Genomic DNA, 21,798 nt, shown 5'->3' with positions numbered 1-21,798 from the left:
GACGAGGGCAGGAGGGAAGGACTCCCTGCAAGCCAGACAGCTTGGGCCAAGCCAGTCACCGTGTCCCCAGCCACGGCCCGGTGCAGAGCCAAAGGGGGGGGGATCTCTGTGGTGGGACTCCAGAGCACGGAGAGAGGCCTTGGGGGGGGGGGACACGCAGATCCCCGGAGAGCCCGATGCCCTTCCCCACCGCCCACTCCCCCAGCCACAGTTCCAACGGTATCACCGAAGAGACAGAATTTATGGTCACGGGTGTGAAAACTTAACAGTCATAACCATCACTCAAGGCCAACAGATCAGGAGAGAGAACAGCTGATTAGATTAAGCACACCATTTAGGCATCCGTCTTGCGAAGTATGATGCCAGAACAGAGCACGGCCCGCCCTCGCCTCGTCCCTTGGGAGGAGGAGGCGGCTGCAGCTGCTGCTGCTCCCGCTGCTGGGGTTCCGTGTCGGGCCCTTCCTTCCCCAAGGCCTGGGGGGAGGAATCGCTCGGCCGGGAGGAGCGTTTGCATTGGGGGGGGAGCAGGGGTCGGAAGTGGGGGTGGCGAGGTTGACCCGCCGTGAGGGCCAGCGCAGCCTGGGCAGGGGATCTGGAGGCCGATCGGCACGCTAGGTGGATGTGAACGGCAGCGAGATCTCCAAGAGAGCCCTGCCACTTGCTCTGGGAGGTCACCAAGGAAGGCTACGTGGCCCTGCTCTGCCTGGTGTCTCCCCTCCCGCCTGGGACCCTCCTGGCGGGAGGCCTCCTTCTTTCGGCTGAGACTGCCACAGATCCAACCCATAGTCCCAGCTCTCGGCAGAAAACTAAACGAGGATGTCAGCTTTCCCAGCTCTGCAGTTCTACCCAGCAGGCTCTGACCCTGGGCAAGGAGGCACGGAGGGGTGGCAGGCGGCCAGGTCCACCGGGCACTGCGGACGCTGAGCTGTGCTGCACATCCCAGGATCTGACCCTTGTTTTCGGAGGGATCTTGACCAGTGTTCCCTCTAAGCTGAGTTCATGTGAGCTAGCTCACAGTTTTGTAGCCTCTGGCTCACAGATTTTTGTCTCAGCTCAGGGACGATGGCTCCAGAGCAAACTAATTAATGCAGTAGCCAAATTGCTCGCTCAAAACTTTAATGCCAGTAGCTCACAAAATGGAATTTTCGCTCACAAGACTCCACAGCTTAGAGGGAACACTGAATTCTTGACCCCAAGCGTTACACCCAAGGCAAGCACCGAAAAGGAGGACCTGAGTCCTGATGATGATGAGGAGGAGATTGGATTTCTACCCCCACCCTTCACTACCCGAAGGAGTCTCAGAGCGGCTTACAAGCTCCTTTCCCTTCCCCTCCCTGCAACAGGCACCCTGTGAGGTAGGTGGGGCTGAGAGAGCTCTTGACAGAAACGGCTCTTTTTCAAGAAAAGCTCTTATCAGAACTACGGCTTGCCCACGGTCATCCAGCCAGGTGCAAGTGGAGGAGTGGGGAACATAAGAGAAGCCGATGTTGGATCAGGCCAACGGCCCATCCAGTCCAACACTCTCTGTGTCACACAGTGGCCAGAAATACCAGGTGCCATCAGGAGGTCCAGCAGTGGGGCCAGGATTCTAGAAGCCCTCCCACTGTTGCCCCCCCCCAAGCACCCAGAATCCAGAGCATCCCTTGCCCCAGACATAAAAACATAAGAGAAGCCAGTGTTGGATCAGGCCAATGGCCCATCCAGTCCAATACTCTGTGTCACACAGTGGCCAAAAATACCAGGTGCCCTCAGGAGGTCCAGCAGTGGGGCCAAGACACTAGGAGCCCTCCCACTGTTGCCCCCCCCAAGCACCAAGAAGACAGAGCATCCCCTGCCCCAGACATAAGAACATAGGAGAAGCCAATGTTGGATCAGGCCAATTGCCCATCCAGTCCAAACCTCTGTGTCACACAGTGGCCAAAAACACCAGGTGCCATCAGGAGGTCCAGCAGTGGGGCCAGGACACTAGAATCCCCCCCAATGTTGCCCCCCCCCCCCAAGCACCAAGAACACAGTGCATCACCTGCCCCAAGCCTTAAGAACATAAAAGAAGCCAATGTTGGATCAGGCCAATGGTCCATCCAGTCCAACACTCTCTGTGTAACACAGTGGCCAAAGACACCAGGTGCCATCAGAAGGTCCAGCAGTGGGGCTAGGACACTAGAAGCCCTCCCACTGTTGCCTCCCCCCAAGCACCAAGAACACAGAGCATCCCTTGCCCCAGACATAAGAACATAAGCCAATGTTGGATCAGGCTAATGGCCCCTCCAGTCCAACCCTCTGTGTCACACAGTGGCCAAAAATACCAGGTGAAATCAGGAGGTCCAGCAGTGGGGCCAGGACACTAGAAGCCCTCCCACTGTTAACCCCCCGAAGCACCAAGAACACAGAGCATCACTTGTCCCAGACTGAGAGTCCCTACCGATACCTTGTGGCTAATAGCCACTGATGGACCTCTGCTCCATATGCCTATCTACTTCCCTTTTGAAGCCGTCCATGCTTGTAGCCGCCGCCACTTGTGGCAGTGAATTCCATGTGTTAACCACCCTTTGGGTGAAGAAAGATTTCCTTTTATCTGTTCTAACCCGACCGCTCAGCAGTTTCATGGAGTGCCCACATGGAGTTCTTGTCTTGTGAGAAAGGGGGGAAATGCCCTCCAACCCGGCTCTCCCAGATCAGAGTCCGCCCCCTTCACCACTTGACACCCGACTGGCTGAGGATGCTGCTGCTGCTCAGGACTCTGAGACGGGTAGAGAGAGCAGAGCCCCTCTGCAGAAGCCAGTCAGGGAGACATTTTTTCCCACGGGGGGGGGGTCCTCACAAGACGGTGGCCCTCCCCCCCATCCTGGGCCATGGAGGCATGCTGGCTTACTGCCCCACAGCATCGGACACACCAAGACGTGGGGGTGGGGTGGGGGCTCAGCTTCCCACCTGACAAATGGCAAAGAGAGGGTTGTGGCTGCACGAGAGAGAACTGCCAGCCAAACTCAGACCTCTTCTCCGCCTCCATCTGCAGGACGGGAACAATCTCGCTGGCCTTCATCGAAAGGGGTTTTGGAAGGAAGACCAAGCAGGGGACCCGAAGGCCTCGGAACGCTCATCAGGGGGGTCCTTCTTGGATGTGTGACCCGTGACACAACAAGAACACGTGAAGCTGCCTTATGCCCTCGCTCCATCAGAGTCAGCATCGCCTACTCAGACCGGCACCCACTCTCCAGGGTCTCAGGCAGAAAAGGGTCTTTCCACATCACCTCCTGCCTGGTCCTTCTTTAACTGGAGATGCTGCCGGGGATTGAACCTGGGACCTTCTGCGTGCCAAGCAGATGCTCTGCCACTGAGCCACAGCCCCTCTTTACAGCTCTCCAGGGTCTCAGGCAGAAAAGGGTCTTTCCACATCACCTCCTGCCTGGTCCTTCTTTAACTGGAGATGCTGCCGGGGATTGAACCTGGGGCCTTCTGCCTGCCAAGCAGAGGCTCTGCCACTGAGCCACAGTTTTCTTCTAGGAGTGCAGATCTCATTTCAATCATTAAAGGAGTGCTGCTTTCAATGCAAGCTTCCTGAACATTCTGTAGAGCTTTATCATGTTGCCATCTTTTATTACAGCATGTGCTGAGCTGCTACGTTTTACATTGTAATTTTAATTGATCTTATTTATGTGTACTATGGAGTTTTAACGTATACATTGATATATATGTTGTTAGCTGCCCTGCGCCCACCATATGGGGTGTGTGTGTGTGTGATATACATTTAATAAATAAATACATAGGATGGAAAGAAGGCGAAAAGCAGAAAGGAAGACGGGAAGGAGGTGGGGTCTTTGCTCTCCAGAGGGGAAACAGAGCTCCATACCTGGCGTGGGAGAGGAAGAAGTGAGACAGAAGGTGGTGATGGGAGGAAACCCCTAGTAGTGCAAAGTAAAGACAAGACCCTCAGTGGGCCAGGAGGAGGCTCGCCACTAGAGATGGCTTCAAAACCTCGTGCACTCAATGCACCGCGCCATAAGAAGGGCCTCCGTCCTCGCTGGAGTACGGGGAAGCAGCAAACATGAAGACTGCGCCCGAAGGGAAGGTCTGGGGCTGCCACAGGGGCAGGCGGCCTAATGCCAGTTCTGTGTTATTAAAGGCCGAAGGAACAAGCCCTGCTGCTGGGAGATCCCCCTCAGGTGCTGCACAAAGCGGCCAGGAGGAGGCCCCCCCCACCTCACAGAGTTTCTTCGGGAAACTGGGCAGCTGGTGGGAGAAGGGGGGCCGTGCTCTGCCCGAGACCCTCAGAAGGGGCTGAGCCAGAGAAAGCAGGGAGAGAGCAGACACAGGAGGACCCTTCTCAGGGTGGGAGGGAGCGAGGCCGGGGGTCCCCCAGGCAAGGCTCCCTCTGAGCTGTGGGGTCCTGTGAGCAGAAATCCTACTTTGTGAGCCACTGGCCTTAAAGCTGTGAGCGAGCGACTTGGCTACTGCATAACTTAGTCTGCTCTGGAGCCCTCCTTCCTGAGCGAAGGCAGAAATGTGTGAGCCGGAGGCTAAAAAGCTGTGAGCCGGCTCACACTAACTCAGCTTAGAGGGAACACTGCGAGTCCCAGAGGGTCTGCTCAGGGATGGTGCTTTTTAATCTGCTCAGAAATGCTCTGAGATGCGGGGGAAGGGGGGGCATCCAACTTGACCACATTTGCCAAGGACACCACATTCCTGAGGACCAGAGTGGATGATGGAGACCTCTGAGAAGATTTCTCCAGACCGGGTGAGCAGCTGGCAGCATGAGAAGGGGATGCTCGGTGTGACTGTGGGTGAAATCCTGGGATCGGAACTGGCAGAGACTGGCCAGGGAAGAGTTATCTGGGCGGTAGGAAATACTGACTCGGCCTGCAGCTAGGAGGATGAGAAAGAGAGATTCTACGTGAGAGATTGTTGGGCAGTATCACGCCCGCCCGGCCGCCCTCCTGGCGCCCTCGTGCAGATCCCTGGCATCCGTGGGTGTGCCATTATTCTGGTCACCCCACCTCAGAAAGGGCACCGAGGAGCCCGAGAAAGCATGGCTGAGGGAAACGGAGCCCTCCAGGGCTTGGCGGGTGGCCCTTTGGGGAGGGGTTCGCCCGGGAACCCAGGAGGCCAGACGGAGGCGCACAGACCGGTGTGTGTGTGTGTGTGTGTGTGGTGCAAAGACAGGCGGTGGAGGGGCCCCTTCTCTCCCTCCATTGCGATGCCAGCCTTCCAGCCCCCCCCCCCCCCCCCCCTGGGAGAAGCACAAGAGAGCCCTGGCAGAGAAGCCCCCCTGTCTGCACTGAGCTGGCGGGAGGGGCTGCCGGCCAAAGGCTGGGGAAAGGGCCTGTGCCCGGGGCCTGATCCGGCAGGGCCCTTCTGGCGCTCCCAGAGGAGAGAGCCGAGCTGGGAAGACACAAGTTCCAATCACACCACACAGCCAGGCACAAGTGGAGACGGCAGGGGGTCTCCGGAAGCACCGACAAGGGGGGGGGCTGACACCAACACCCCTGTCCTGCTGGGGGGTCTCAGAGGGGGTCAGGTCCCACCCGGAGAGGCCGGCTTCCAGCGGGAGATGGCCCCCCCCCCCCGCCCAGCGGCCCAGAGGAGAAACCTTCCAGCTGACAGAGTGATTGACGGGATTCGCTAGGTACACCTGCCGGCACAGGGGCCCATCACACTGACGCCTCTCCCCTGGTGAGCGTGTCTATTAGTAGCAGAATTTATACATCTCTCATGTCAAACCCACCCCCTGCCGGGGAGAGGGCTCTCGCCACAGAAGGGATGAGAACGAGTGGCCACCCAGGGCTTAGTCCACCCCCCTCCCCGTCCCTTGGTCCAGCAGCGCTCTGCTGCGCTGGAACCTGCAGCGGCCTATTCAGAGGCCGGGGGTGGGGGTGGAGTGGTGTGTGTGTGTGTGTGTGATGAGTGTGGCCGAGCTCATACCAGGCCTTGATGGAAAAGCCCCTTCTAGGACCCAGCTGCCACCGGGGTGGGGGCGGGGGCAGGCATGCTGGCTGGGGAAAGGGCCCGGTCGGTCGGGCCACCCTCCACAAAGAAGGGCCCTGCTGCTGTCTGAGCCCACAGGGGAAGGGCGGTCGTGCTCTTGGTCGTTGTTGCTGTGCTCTTTTGCCGTTTCGGGACTGCACCTGCCATCCCAGGATAGCGACGGAGCACCAGGTAGGACTAGCCTGGCACGTCCTTCGCCCGCCTGGACTGGGCCCCACTCCTGGGAGTAACACGCCGGCCCTGCGGCCCTCCCCACGGTCCGGGGCACTCCTCCCGCCCCAGCCTCTGCTCTGCTCCCCACGGCGGCTGGCAGCCCACACTCTTCACCGCCTGGCGAGGGGTGCGGGCACAAGGCCATGCCTGGGCACCTGGCGCTGCAGCCGACACACCAGGGCCCTCCCTCACCAGGCTCCCCAGACCGGAACGCCCAGGGGTGGCCAGCCGGCTGCAGTCCGGGCCCCTTCGCCCCAGGCCAAAAGAGCTCTGCCGGGGCTCTCCCGTCACCCGGTCACCTCAAGGGATCCGGCCAACCAGGCTCCTTCCCGGCCATGTGGACTTCCCTCCCCGCACAGGCAAGACAGCCATGCTGACTCGGGCCTTGGAAGGGGCGGGCCCCCCAAGGCCCAGCAGCACCCAGGTGGGGAGTGGGGAGGGTCTCATCCTGGATGCGTCTCCAGCTGCCTCGGCGCGTCTCCTGCTCAGCCTCCCCGCAGCCTTGGCGCTGCCTTCCGAGCGGCTCCCTGGTTGTGCCAACAAGTTGCCCCCCTGTCTGCCTTCCCACGGGAGCCAATGGGGAGGGCGCCCGCATGTGCGTCAGTCTCCGGGAGAAGCCCGGCTGCCTGGCTTGCCTCCTGCCACCGCCAGTGGCAGTGGGGCGAGGCGGTAGCGGAGCCAGTCGAAAAGCGGAGAGCAGTAGGAGGCATATTTTGGGAAGTCACAAGGCAATGGCGCACGGGCTTTTGGTGCCTCCCCCATGCAGTCTGGCGCCCCATCCAGGTCCCCGCGATCTAGGTGAATGCCTAGTTCGCCTAGCGGGTGAGCCGACCCTGAATGGAGCCCCTACAGACAAAGCACGAGATGGGGGGGGGCAGACAGCGTTACACTGGAAAACACGACCTTGCCAGTCGAGCAGAAGGCAAAAACCCCTTTTTAAATAATCTTACAAGGACTGAAGACGCTCCAGAAGGGACCAAATCCTGAAAGCAGCTGAAACTTAAAGGAAGGTGGGGGGAGCCTCTGAGAGCTTCAACAATCCTTGAGGGGGGAAGAGTGTTCTCTGGCCCCCCACCCCCCCACCATGCAATTCCTGCCACCGCCAGCACCCACCTCTACAGATGAAATCGCAACAATGCCGAAGCCAGGAACATGGCACTCGGCAGCGGCTCCCTTGGCGGAAGACCGGCCCCAAAGACCCACGCCGACCGCAAGCAGGCCGGACGCAAACCAGAAGGCAGAACCGGTCACCACGGGCTCCCCGAGTGTACCCTGCAGACACCCCACACACACACCCCAATGCCGGCCTGGCCAGTGCTGCTGGCTGTGATATACAGGCGAGCCGTGCTTTCAGGTGCCGCTCCCCAAAAGACAAAACTCATTCTACCTACTTAAACACCTGCACCGCACCTTTCCCCCCACAAGGCTGTGAGCCGGTTACAAGTATCTGGAGCGTCTACTGCGAAAACAGTCCACACATCAGACGAGCCCTTAAAACAAGCAAGGAGGAGGGTCAGTACAGGGGCCCCAGACGAAACGAAGACGTCTTCTTCACCCGCTGGAGGAAGACAAGGGTAGGGGGGCCCCCCCGCCTGACCAGTCCTGTGCCAGAGGGACAGAAGAACGTCAGAACAGCCCTGCTGGATCCGGCCGCTGAGGGTCCATCGCTTCCAGCCTCCCTTTCGCTGAGCAGCCCGTCAGTTCCTCTCAAGGCCCTTCCTCACACGCCCGGGGAAATGCTGACAGCCACTTTGGGGTCAGGAAGTCACTGTCCTCCAGGCCAGTTTGGCCCCCGGGGATCCTGGAGAGGTTTAGGGGGGGGGGTTGCCCTCTTCTGGGAGGCCATTGGGTGTGTGTGTGTATGGGGGGAGGCATTTGTGAATTCCCTGCAGGGGGTTGGACTAGATGACCCCGGAGGTCCCTTCCATCTCTATGAGGGTCTATGAAAAGGGCACAGGAGCCGAGGACCTCCCCTGCTGATGCCTCCCAGCACAGAAGTCAGAGGTTTGCTGCCTCTGAACATGGAGGGATCCACTGCTGATCATGCACGCTACGTAGTTCGCATGATGTGCATTTTCCAAGTCTGCTTTCATCGCAGTATCGACAGGCTCGGGTTATGTGGGCCCTCAGCACTCCAGACTCCTCCCTGTAATAAGCCCCCCTTTCCCCTTCTCAGCCTGGAAGCCTTGAGAGAGGTAAGTGGCCAGATCTGCTTCTAGCGATGATGCCCGGCTGGCCTGATGCCCAGAAAACCCAGAAAGGGCGTCTTGCTGAGCAGCACCACGGCCAGCTCAGAGCGGGGAAAGGTCAGGTGGTGCAAGGGAGTCCGCTCCGGTCTGTCCTGAGGCAGGCACAGTCTGCCGCCCTGGCAGAGAGTGTGGGGCTAGGATCCAGAAGACCCGGATGCGATGATTCCCCACTCTTGCCACGGAAGCTCAGCGGGTGACCTTGGGCCAGTCACCCCCCTCTCAGCTGAACCCTGCCCCACAAGGTTACTGTGAGGGGGATAAAATGGATGGAGAGGAGAACGGAATAAACCGCTTCCGGTCCCCAGGTGCGATGATTCCCCACTCTTGCCACGGAAGCTCAGCGGGTGGCCTTGGGCCAGTCACCCCGCTCTCAGCCGAACCCTGCCCCACAAGGCTACTGTGAGGAGGATAAAACGGACGGAGAGGAGAACGGAATAAACCGCTTCCGGTCCCCACTGGGAGGAAAGGTGAGGAATAAACCAAGTTTTTTAAAGTTGGCAAAAACCTTGTGACATTGTGGACTCTTTCGGACTGGAAATTCAAGGGAAGCTGCTTTCTTAGAGATTCCAATTCCTTCAGTTAGATGGAGTGGAAATGCCAGGCGTGCTAATCTGTTCCTAATTGCTATGACTTATGCAAGTTTAATCTGCGTTTTTGTGATTACTGCATTTTTAACCATTTCAAGAAAATTAAGACGGATTTTAAATAAAGGACTTAACTAAATCGCTGAGTAATTACTGGCTCGGGGAAGGTTACAGTCTCCGTTCTGAACCTGGAACAAATAAACAAACTCCTGACCTTCCTCAGGTTCGGAGGCCAGGATCTGCCAAAGGTGGAAATTAGAGGGATTATTCCCCTGAGATGCAGCCCTGTGACTTATAGCTATTAATGTGTGCCTATAATTCAGCCACAGAGGTTTTAGTCTCCACATGGCTGTTGAAAGTAATGGCCCCTGACAGGTGGGTCTGCTGACCATTGGAGGACACCCCCCCTCCACGACCCTGTCTGACACCCACCCACACCCCTCATTCAAAAGCCCTCTATGCTGGCGGCCATCGCTGCCTCCATCCCCCCCCGAGGAAGTAAGCAGTGACTCCCTCATCCCCTGCCCCAAATTTTGTTAGTCTTTAAGGTGCCACTGGACGCTTGCTCTTTTCTTCCACTAGCAGGGAAATCCAGAACTTAATTACTTGTTGAGTAAAGAAAGAAGTATTTCCTTTTGTCTGTCCTGAACCCACTGCCCATTAACTCCACACCAAACTGGACAGCCAGTTTGATATCGTGGTTAAGAAGTAGCAGTAGAAGAAGAGATTGGATTTATACCCCACTATTCTCTCAGAGCAGCTTCCCATCTCCTTCCCTGCCTCTCCCCACAACAGACACCCTGTGAAGCAGGTGGGGCTGAGAGAGCTCTGAGAGAACTGTGACTGACCCAAGGCCACCCAGTGGGCTGCATGTGGAGGACGAGTGGGGAATCAAATCTGGTCCTCCAGATTAAAGCCCGCCGCTCCTAACCACCACACCAAACTGGTTCGGAGGGCTGATGCGGGCAGCTCCAGAGGGTCCTTTTTGCACCCCAACCTCCTCGGTGGGACCGAGGCCACCCAGAGAAAGAGCAGAACTGCAAAATGTGCATGTGGCCTCCTCTCCGCGGCCTGCACAGCCCCCCCCCCCGGCTGGTCCCACTCATCCCCGAGCCTGGGCAGCCGAGTTCGCCGCCCCCTCTGCAGGGGCCCACGGACAGGACAAAAAGGCAAAGGTAACCACTGGGAGCGAGGGGAGGGGCCACATCCTCATTGCCCTCGATGCTGCCGGGACGAGGGCAGAAAGGACACCCAATGCCCCCCACGGTCCGTGGGGCAGGGTTTCTGAATGCTGTCCACGGGAGGTCGGAGGCAAGTCTCTCTCCCAGCCTCTGCGCGTGCACACACACACGTAGGCTTCCCCCCCGGACACCCCACTGCCCCCTGCGACAGGGACTTCCTTAGCCTCGCTTCTCTGCTACCACATTGTTGGGTATTACAAGTCGAAAACACTCCAGTACGTCTGGGGTTAAATGTTTGTTTACGTTACTCACAGGAAGTCACATGTTTCTCATGTAACCAATGTTCTTTAGATGTAGAAAGCCCGGGAATTTTCTCCCTGATCTAGGAATTTGATTGGGACGAAAGTGTCAAGGTGTATTACCATTTTATGGCTTCTCCTCCCGTCTTTGTTGCTGTTCTGAAGAAGAAGAAGAGCAGCCATAATCTCTCTCTTCTAGTTTTGTCTTTGTAGAGTGAGGATGTAGCCGATTATGCTCTGTTGTTATTTTCATCCCAGTTACCCTTCCCATGCTAGAATTTAGTAAAAACTTTATATTTTAATCACACTTGGACTCTCAGTCTGAATTATTTTACTCTGGCTCTGCTGGACTATCTTATCTCTGCTAAATACCATTTTTTCAATATCTCACTATCACCCAACACACGCTCCAAGTACGGCACCAACAAGAAACCACCAGGCTCCCCTCGGGGCATGCACGCCCCCCCCAACTCAGCCGCCTCCTCCTATTGAGAGGCCAGCCCCCAAGGCCTGCTGGGAGACAAAGTCTCAGTCCTGCTCCGCCACCGGGAGAGGCCTGTAGAGGAAAGGGAAGCCACTGCAGAAGAGCCCCAGAAGGGCCCGCCGGTCCAAGAGCACTGCGGCCAGATCTTATCCAAAGAGGGGGGTCAGGCCGGCGGGGAAGGCGGGGGTGTCTCCCCACCGTCGCTATGGATCAGCGGACCCTTGCTTGCTGACTGGCGGAAGAGCCGAGGGACTGTGCCGGTTCCAGCCTTCCTGCAGCGGCAGAAAAGGCTTCTCTCCAACTTTTCCAAGCCTGGGAAACGGTCCCCTGTTCCTCTCCCCTCCTGAACACGCACCTGAACAGAAGCCCGAATGACGGGGGCAAAGGAAGGCCAGGGAGCTCCCGGCCCCTGCGGCGGGTCTCCTCAGCCGGCATCCCCTGTGGGAAACGGGATGCGGCGGAGTACATGTGGGCAGGGAATTTCGTTCCCTGAACACAGAGGACCTTCCTTGGCTTGCCACCAGAGGTGGCTCCGGGTGGCCACTGCTACCCTGCGAAGCGTCACAGCGGCTGAGCCCCGCCAGGAGTGGGCAACTCCCCCCCCCACAGCGGCCACCTCCTACTGGGGCTCGCACACAAAGGCCCCTTTGAAAGCCACGGCCCGGAGTGGCAGGCAGCCAGCCCAGCAAGCACGCAGGCGGCGCGCCAACCAGCACCGGCAAAGCCAGGCAACCCACACCGGGAGTGGGGCAGAGCGGAGGAGGGGAGGCAGCCAGCCAGCCAGGGATGCTCCCCACTGGCCCCTGGGCCCGCCAGCCCCACGGAGGAGAGCCTGGGCTACTACATGGGGCTGGCCCGGCCTGGGCCAGAGGAGGAGGAGGAGGAGGAGAAGTTGGATTTAGACACCACCCTTCACTACCGGAAGGAGTCTCAGAGCAGCTTACAGTCTCCTTTCCCTCCCCCTCCCCGAAACAGACACCCTGTGATGGTAGGTGGGGCCGAGAGAGCTCTTTCGAGGACTGCTCCTGAGAGAACAGCTCTTAGAGAACTTGTTACTGACCCAAGGTCACGCCAGCTGGCTGCATGTGGAGGAGGCGTGGGGACTCAAACCCGGTTCTCCAGGTCACCGTCTGCCACTCTTAACCACGACACCACACTGGAGGGAGGAGGGGGAGGAGGAGGTTTGCACTGCCCCCAAAGTCCCAAGGGGGGAGGATTCCCTCCCCCTCGCCCCCACCCCACCCCTGTGCTTCAGCCCCGGGGGCTCCCCAGGGCCACGGGAACCCTGCTCCCCAGCTCCCCATTTCTGCCCCAACTCGGCTCCAGGGTGCAGGAGGAGGGCTCTGGGACATCCGCGGAGGCTGAGGGGAAGCAGGAGAAGGGGACAAACCAAGGCGCTCAGCCCCGGACCCCACTGGCAACGCCAGGGGCCCCTGCAGCTCCCCTGAGGGAGGGAGGGATGCCCTCTGGAGGGCGGGAGCTGGGCCCCCACCCCACCCACCCCCCGCGTGCAGCTGGCACGAGGGCACCCCAGCAGGCTTGGCTCCAGCCAGCAGGGAGGGAGGGAGCAATGCCCTGGGGGGGAGCGCTTCTCCCCTGTCCTCGGCTGAAGCAAAGCCCCCCAGGATTTGGAGCAGAGGCGCTTCTGTTGTCTTCAGCAAGCAAGCAAGCCCTCCTCTCCTCCCCCCCCCACGCCCCCCCCTGCATGGCCCACCGGGAGGGAGGGAGACACCCATCCCTTCGGGCCAGCACTCAGGCAGAGGAGCGGGTATTTATAGCCGCCCATAAATTTGCTTGACTCCTCATAAGTTGAGGTAATGGGTCATACTTTGGTGCTTTCTGCTGCGATTTCCGAAATGCCTTTTAATTAGGAGAAAATGCCAGTCTGGGCTCTGCGGAGACGCTTGATCTGCCGGGCCCAGCATCGCCCCCTCCCCCCCGCGTGCCCAATTACTCGGCACCGACTCCCCAGGGCACGGCTGGGCCAAGACGAATCCCGCTCCGAATACTCTTACTCAGCAGCGCTCTTGGGCAAAGCAGGCTGGCCGGCGATCGCCACCTTCCCCTGGCACCCACAGGGGGGGGGGAGGAAGCCCAGCCTGGCCCACGTGTCACCCCCCTACCCCACCCCCACTCCCTCTGCTGAGGCTCAGCCTCTCCTCTCCTCAGCCAGCCCCAGAGGAGGCAATCCTGCCCTGCCCTGGGGGGCTGGCTGGGGCACAGAGCCAGTGTCCAGGGAGAGGCGGCGGCTGGGTGCCCTCCTGCCGCCTCTGGGCTCGACCTCCCTCCCTGGCACTCCGAAGTCAACGCCAAGCCCAACCACGTTGCCCTCCCTCCCTCCGCCGCAAAAAGAGCAGGGGGCGGTCTTCCAGAAAGGCCGGCCTCCACGAGAGGACAGAGCCCTGGCTCCGGGCGGCAGCTCCAGGCCCCAAGCGGGTTGGGTGGCTCCCGTCAGCCACCCCTCCAGGGCTCAGTGGCGGAGGGAGCCTCTGCTTGGCATGCAGAAGGTCCCTGGAAGCCTCTCCAGCTGAGAGGACCAGGCAGGAGGGGACGGGAAAGATCGTGCTCTGCCTGAGAGAGACACCCTGGGGAGCTGCTGCTGCCGCCACCGCCGCCCTGCAGCAAGTCTGAGTAGGGAATGCTGACCCTGATGGACCATTGGGGGGGGGGATTCAGGAGAAGGCCGCTTCATTGCGCATCCCTGTGTGCTGCCGCCCCTAGCACCCCTTGCCCTCATGGCAGGGAGGAGGGTCACAGAGAGGGACCATGACGGGGGTCCCTCCTCAGACACGGACTGGAGGGACCAAGCCTGGGCATGAATGACTCTCGTCCCCTGGCCTGCGCCTGCCAGTCAGCCGTCCAGAACCAGCCCAAGACTGGAATGCAGTTTCCTTCCTGCCAGTTTGGTGTCGTGGTTAAGTGCGCAGAGGACTCTAATCTGGGAGAACCGGGTTTGATTCCCCACTCCTCCACTTGCACCTGGCTGGACGACCTTGGGCAAACCGTAGTTCTGACGAGAGCGGTCCTTGAAAAAGAGCCGTTTCTGTCAGAGCTCTCTCAGCCCCACCGACCTCACAGGGTGTCTGCTGTGGGGAGGGGAAGGGAAAGGAGATTTGTGAGCCGCTCTGAGACTCCCTTGGGTAGTGAAGGGCCATGGGGTATAAATCCAATCTCTTCTCTTCTTCTTCTTTATATACATGGCATCCCGTCCCGTCCCCCCGCAATAAGCTGCTTGGGGTACTTTGGGCAGAACAGCAGGATGGAACAATTCAGACAGAGAAGCCTCTTGCGATGCTGACGTGGGTCCCATGGGGGTGGGGGGGAAGAGCACCTTCTGATTGCAGGAATGGCACAGGGAGAGGAGATGGCCATGGAGCTAAGGTGACCTGGCATTTAGAGCGATGCTGGAGGAAAACCCAGACGGAATCTGACAGAGCGTGCTACAGAGCTCATTGGGAGACCTAGGAAGCCGCCGTGGCAGCCGCAAAAAAACCTGACTTCGCCGCCGCCGTGGCATCAATTAGTTCACGGCCACCACAGTTGTTGAAGGTATCCTGGGATCTGCTGACTCCTGGAACTGTGCCTGCATTGTCTCCGAGACAAGTTATTAGTTCTGATGCTTTTGCAGAGTTTTCTTTTTGCAGATGAAATCTCTTGAATATGTTCTGATTTGGATGCTGGTTGCAACACGGCTCAGACAGAGGAAACGTCTAATCCACCGCCTGGGCTGTTTATGGACCATTTTGACCCAGCTGCCATGATGGATGTGGACAGGAGGATCCTGGGACCTGCGAAGGCTTCCACTTGTGTGCCGGATCCTTATCCACCCTGGACCACATTAATGAGTCACTGACGTCCACCATGAAGCAGTTACTGACTTGGGTGTTGTTCCTTGGCCACCCAAGAGGCAGTTATCCATCCACTACTTTTCTGAAAAACAATGTGGTCAGTAGTCACTCAGTCAGTACTCTGTCCTTTCAGGGCAAGGTGACGGAGAAAGCTATGGTGGAAGACCAACTGCCGGCCTACTTGGTTAAGAGGAGAGGAGAGGAGAGGAGAGGAGGAGATTGGATTTATATCCCGCCCTTCACTTGGAGTCTCAGAGCGGCTTACAGTCTCCTTTCCCTTCCCCTCTTCCCCACAACAGACACCTCCTGTGAGGTGGGTGGGGCTGAGAGAGCTCTGACACAAACTGCTCTTTTTCAAGGACAGCTGTGCCAGAGCTTGTGACTGACCCAAGGTCACACCAGCAGGTGCAAGTGGAGGAGTGGGGAATCAAACCCGGTTCTCCCAGATTAGAGTCCACACACTTAACCACCACACCAAACTGGCTCTTAACCACGACACCAAACCACTACACCAAACTGGTTAACTGGTGCTCAGGACCTTTTCCAGCCTGGTTTCAGGTCAGGCTCCGGAACAGGCCCCCTCTTGAGTGGTGCTTCAGTGGATGACCTCCGTCTGAATGTACACACAGGCCACGCCTCCTCGTTGCTCCTACAGGATTTATCTGCAGCCTCTGAGACAGCGAGCCGGGCCGTCCCTGTTGAGCCAGAAGCAGGGAGCCGGTGATGTGCCTTGGATGGGTGTCAATTATTCCTTCTGCACGGGACTCAAAGGATGGCCACGGGAGACCGGTGGTCATCAAGGTGGGTTGTGATCCCCTGTGCTATCCAGCCTCCACATAAAACCCTGAGAAGAAATCGCCTGTAGTTCTGGATTTGGGTGCCACTGACACTGGGTGACAATACTCAGCTCTGCATCTTTCCAAATCTCCTGGCCATGTAGCAGAAGTCCTGAGCTGCTGCCTGAATGCTGTGGTTAAATGGCCGAGTGAACAAACTGAAATTAAATCCTGACAAGATGGGAGGCCGTGCTGGTTGGGGAGGCTGCGGTCTTGAGGGACACTGCACTCCCCACCACTGATGGGCTGCAGCTGACCCCTGCCGACCCAGTTCTCGGGATCCACCCCACACACAAAGCCGTCCGTGGCCAGGGGCCCCCAGCTCTGCCAGACGGCCTTTCCTCCAACGCTGCTCCACCACGACAGCTTTGCTCTCCTGAGCAGGGCCCATTGCGGGTAGCACCCTGCAAACCAGCAAGACCATCAGTCTTCTGCCAGCCTGCCCAGGAGGGCACTTCTATGAAAGGAATAGGCCTGTGTTATTACAGAATGGCTCAGAAAGGCAGAGACTGTGGACTAGACAGCTGTGAACGCATGGCGACACCTCCTATTTGCTGTAGGTATCATCTTGCTCCCACTGTATTGTTTTCTACTGATGTCATAACATTTTCTGCACTGCTTAACATCATGGTGAATAGTTGTTGTAGATTTCCCGGGCTGTATGGCCGTGGTCTTGGCACTGTAGGACCTGACATTTCGCCAGCAGCTGCGACTGGCATCCTCAGAGGTATAACACAGAAAAATGGAGCACTCTCTGTGTCAAGGTGTTAGAATTCTTATTAAGTAAGTCAACAGAGTAAGTATTGAGTCCATGGTGTGTTTTAAAATGTAAGAGTTTACTATCAACCTAACATGGGGAAAAGGTACACAGGATATAAAATAAGAAAGAGCTAATATGTCTCCTTCTCTGGTCAGAACAAAGAAGGGGGGGGGGAAGAAGGAACAAGGCAAGGTTGTCCGTTATCACCGTTATTATTTATCTGGGTATTGGAAATACTTTTACAAAAAATACAGTACGATCAAGAAATAAAGGGCTTGACACATAAAGGACACCAATACAAATATCGAGCATTTGCAGACGATGTAATGTTTATGGTGGAAAACCCAACAGAAAAATTGACATTGCTTTTTCAAAAAATAAAGGAGTTTGGAGAATTGGCCGGCTTTTACGTAAATAAGAATAAAACAAAACTTATATGTAAAAACATGATCAAACAAAAACAAGTGGAACTACAAGAACTGGTACAATGTGAAGTAGTTAAAAAAACAAAATACCTTGGAATTGAATTAACGGCAAAAAATATAGACCTATATAAGAATAATTATGAGAAATTATGGACTAAGCTGACTCAAGATTTTAAGAAATGGGATAAAATGAACTTATCACTGATGGGAAGAATATCAGTTATAAAAATGAATGTCCTACCACGTTTGATGTTCCTGTTCCAAACAATACCAATTCTGCATAAAACGGATTTGTTGGCCAAGTGGCAACAAGAGTTGTCAAAATTTGTTTGGGCAGGCAAGAAACCAAGGATCAAAATGAAAATACTTTGTGATGCCAAAGAAAGAGGAGGTCTACAAATGCCAAATCTTAGACTATATTATGAAGCGGTTTGTCTAACATGGATGGATCAATGGGTGAAGCTTGAAAATGACAGATTGTTGGGGTTGGAAGGGCATGATTGTAGATTTGGCTGGCATGCATATTTATGGTATGACAAGATAAAAATGGACAGTTTTTTTAAACTTCACTTGGTGAGAAAAGCTTTGTATATGGTATGGACAAGATATAAGAAGTACCAGAGTGACTTAAGACCATTGTGGATTGTACCAGTAGAAGTGTTGATATCTTACTCAAGACAGCGAGGTAGAGACTGGTTGCCATATAGAGATTTAATTAAAAAAGAGGGAACAGAGTGGGTAATGAAAAAGCAGAATGAAATTGAATATGAATATGAGTGGTTGAAATATATGCAGATTTATGATCTTTTTAGATCTGACAAAAAAAACTATGGTTTTAGAGAGGAAAAAAATGAAATTGAAAAGGTTTGGGAGAGTGGAGGAGGAAAAAATATTTCTAAAATGTATAAGGTGTTGTTAAAATGGTATACTGAAGATGAAACTGTTAAAGAACAAATGTTAAAATGGGCTATTAATATGAATAAGGAAGTGGCTATGGAAACCTGGGAATATTTGTGGAAAAATTCTATTAAGATCTCGACATGTACTAATGTTAAAGAAAATTGTTATAAGATGATGTATAGGTGGTACATGACACCTAAGAAAATTGCAAATATGAATCAAAATATGTCAAACAAATGCTGGAAATGTAAGAGGCATGAGGGCTCATTTTATCATATGTGGTGGACTTGTGAGAAAGCTGTAGACTTTTGGACAAAAGTCCACAATGAAATGCAAAAAATATTGAAATGTTCTTTTAAAAAAGCACCGGAAATTCTGCTTTTGGGACTTAAAATGGAAGAAGTCAATACGACTAAAAAGACTTTACTCTGGTACCTGATAGTGACAGCGAGAATGATTTATGCTCAGTTTTGGAAGACGGAAAAGGTACCAGAGGTTGAAGAATGGATACAAAAAGTTCTGTTCATGGCACAAATGGATAAGATTACAAAAAAACTGAATAACAAAGAAGACGATGAGTTTTTTGGAGAATGGAGTGACTTTAAAATATATCTGGAAAAGAACTGGGATGTGAAACAAAACTTAATATGTTTAGATCAATATTAAGTCAAATGATGTTATCTTTAGATTGTAATGATAAGAAACTGATATTGTTGATGATATGAAGTAATTTGGAGCAGGGGTGGAAGCATTGTGGGAAGCCATTGGAGGGAGGGGAGGAACTGGGAATGGGGTAGACAATTGATAGAATGAAATGATTTAATCTTACATGTTGTATTCCTGAGAAAATAAAATTTGTTTACCAAAAAAATAAAAAGAAGCAGTTCTGAACATAATTACTTGAAAATATGCAAAATTTACATATGTTAAGATGTGTGTATTTAAGCATAATTTTACACTGTTCTCGATTTTACTGTTAACCTTTTGTCTAAAAACAATAAAAATCTTTAAATAACCTCCCCCTGTAAATACTGAAGTGTTTTAACTTGTAACACCCAACACAAGGTGAGAAGAAAAACGGTAGGCAGGTAATTTATATCTACTCAGGAAAGTGGGGTAGGGCTGAGTCAGTATCTTGTAGGCGTTCCCCAGGCTGTGAAACATACTAATGGAGGAGCTTTCCTGAGGAGGTTCTTTTGCATATGGATTGGCTGTTGAAATTCTAATCTTACCTGTAGTGCTATTGTAAGATGTAGAGCATTTTGTGTTTTTCCGGACAGAAAACCATGCCCTAGTTATCTGGCCGTGGAAGCCTTCGACAAGATATCATGGTGAATACTTTATTCTTTGGTTCAGGTTTTTCTAACCGTAGTCTTATTACTTTGCTTATTAGATGTGGGCGTGCCTAACCGGGAGTCTTTGCAGCCAGGCCAGATGTCAGTACCTGAGACACAGGTAACCCCCCCCCCATTTCCCGCTCACGGCAGCTTCTTCCCCAAGAACCCAATCCTCCCCGCCCCCCCCCGCCCCGGGCTTTTGCTCCCAAGGACACTGGCCTGGGCCCCTCCCCGGCCTCCAGCCAGCAGCCTCCTGGAGGAAGTCCACTGGGGTGAGGCACTAGGGAACCGCACAGGTGTTGAGGCTTCCCTTTTGGTCACCGGGGGTCCCACTACTCAACTGGACTAGGTGCCATTTTGCACACTGTGTGGTTTTGTGAAGGCCGCCTTGCACTCAGTAGTAACTCTGAGGGTCCCCCCTCAGGGTGGGAGCGCCACATGTGGCCAGCGGGGGAGGCCTGGCCTTGCCAGCCCAGAAGCCGAGGAAGAGAAGGAAAGAAGAGTTGGATGTATCCCCCCCCCCACCCGCCCTTCACTACCCGAAGGAGTCTTAGAGCAGCTTCCAATCTCCTTTCCCTTCCTTTCCCCACAATAGACACCCTGGGTGCATTCAGACCGGGCATTTGAGCCGGTATACGAGCCGGTTAGAAACGGAGTACTTACACGCGATCACACGCACAACATCTGCCTCCCATCCCTAACCGCTGCCAACCGTCGCAAACACCCCTTAAACCGTTCCCCAAGTGGTGTTTCCCTGAGTGCTCCGGTTCTAGCTGCATTTCCCCCATCTGATCGCTCTCCGCCGCTGTAGAGCCACTTTCGTTCGGAAGCCTGAGGCTTCCGCCTTTCATCCTCCATTTTTTAAAAATCGTAGGTGATGTGCACTTGGGCGAAGCTTCGCCCTGGCGTTAGTAAAAGCAAACTTTAAACGGTGCCCAGTTTTAGCCCTCAGACGAGTCCGGGACCTCACCGAGGCCAGTTTCGATGTCAACGTTTAAAGGGAAGTCTTCGCTTCAGGGCATGCTTTTCGGGCTACGGAGTTATGCGCATGCGCGAAGATCTCAATTAGATGAAAGACTGCCTATGCGCATGTGCAAACTGTGTAGAAATTAAGAAAAAAAACCGCCGACGCGAGCTGCTGAGCGCCTGAAGTGTAGACACTGTGGAGCGATGTGCTGTGCAGTGAGAGGTGAGTGTGATCGCACTTCCCCCGGATCGAATTCATCCAGTTGGAACTGGAGCAGTTTACACCGCTCCCAGCCCGCCGTCTGACCGCAGAGAGAACTGCTGAGAGACCAGCTCTGAGAACTGTGACAGACCTAAGGCCACACCAGCTGGCTGCGGGTGGAGGAGGAGTAGGGAATCAAACCCGGTTCTCCAGATTAGAGTCTGCCGCTCTTAGCCACCACGCCAAACTGGCCCTCCAAACTGGAGGAGACAGACCCGCTCAGGGTCTGACTGGGAATGCCAATACAATAACCAGGCAGAGAGAAAAGAGCCAGCAGAGACAGAGGGAGTTTTAATTCCAGAAATCAGTTCAGATTAGCCACACTCCGGTGAAGCCAGCCGGCAGGCCTCATGGGGAACGCAAGGGCACGGGGGAGGGGGGGCTCTCAGAGGACAAGGAGGGGGCTGAACGGCAAGCTCAGCCCCCCCCCCCCCCGTCTCCAGGCATGCTGACCACCAGGGCCTCTGGTCTGATGGGGGGGCGAGGGGGGCCCAGCAGGTCTCCTGGGTTTTGCTTCCCAGCTGAGCCATCCCCGACCTCCAGCAGGTGCTCAGGCCACCTCCATCCTTGAGAGGCCTTCCCAAGTGCCTCAGCCGGGGACAGAGGGCCAGCCTGGATGCCTGACCCACTCCGCCTGGGTCCCCCAGCCCCAGCCCCCGAGTGTTCCCACCCCCCTGCCCAGAGAGTGGGACACTGTTGACATCTAGTGGTAAATAAGGGCAACACCAGCCCAAAGGCCTGCTGGGTGCCGACACACACACACACAGACACATAGAGGCCACTCAGAGAGAGAGAGAGAGAGAGAGAGATGAAGAAACAGCAAACTCTGGGAGTCCTGGGTTCAAGGCTCTCCTCAGCTGCAGAGCTCACTGGGCGACCTCGGTCTAAGTCACTTTCTTGCTCAACCTATTTCATGGGGGGGGGGCGGGGGCGGACGGACACCTGCTTGGCAAACTCGCCCTCCCTTGCCGTCTGGCAAAGGGCACGATGCAGCTGCTGGGCACCCCCCTCCCCTGAGGCTCTCAACCTCCTTACGGTGCTCTGCTCACACTGCAGGGCAGCCAGGGGCAAGTCCACTCCCAGGGAGGGTTCCCATCTCCGGCGGGGTGTGGCGGGGGTGGTGGGGGAGAGGAGCCTGCCCATCCCACAGGGCCACCAGGAACCTCCGTGACAGCCTGGCCTCCTCTCCCCAGCAGGACTGCTCCGCCAGGCAGTGCCGCGAGCGAGCGAGCGAGCGAGCGAGGGGCCCCCGCAGGAGGAGGCTTCCCGAAAAGCAGCCCCGGGGAAGCCCAGTCCCTCCTCCACGCCTGGCGGCGCCCTCCCAAGGGCCACGGCCGGCCTCCTCCGCTTCTGCTCCCGGCCAGCTCTCCAAGCCCAGCCAAGGCGCGCAGGCCAAGGGGGCCCGACGGGAAGCGTGTTCCCACTGCGCCAAAGAAACGCCCCTCCCTCCCTCCCTCCCTCCGCGGCACGGG

At 55.8% G+C, this 21,798-nt stretch overlaps 2 protein-coding genes across 2 annotated transcripts in view; one reads left to right on the top strand and one right to left on the bottom strand.

Moving 5' to 3' along the window:
- SND1 (staphylococcal nuclease and tudor domain containing 1) overlaps positions 1–21,798 on the bottom strand; it is a 192,397-nt gene that overhangs the window by 10,665 nt on the left and 159,934 nt on the right. The gene's annotated exons all lie outside the window — the stretch shown is intronic.
- Positions 7,331–21,798, top strand: part of LRRC4 (leucine rich repeat containing 4) — a 17,673-nt gene continuing 3,205 nt past the window's right edge. Inside the window, exons 1-3 of the mRNA XM_015412967.1 lie at positions 7,331–7,462; positions 8,372–8,390; positions 21,523–21,709. Of these exons, the coding sequence (XP_015268453.1) occupies positions 7,331–7,462; positions 8,372–8,390; positions 21,523–21,709 (338 nt within the window). The remainder of the gene's footprint in view (positions 7,463–8,371; positions 8,391–21,522; positions 21,710–21,798) is intronic.

This window comes from Gekko japonicus, unplaced genomic scaffold (assembly GCF_001447785.1).
Source record: "Gekko japonicus isolate JY-2015 unplaced genomic scaffold, Gekko_japonicus_V1.1 scaffold878, whole genome shotgun sequence".
NCBI lineage: Eukaryota > Metazoa > Chordata > Lepidosauria > Squamata > Gekkonidae > Gekko > Gekko japonicus.
This window is presented reverse-complemented; position numbering and strand designations above follow the sequence as displayed.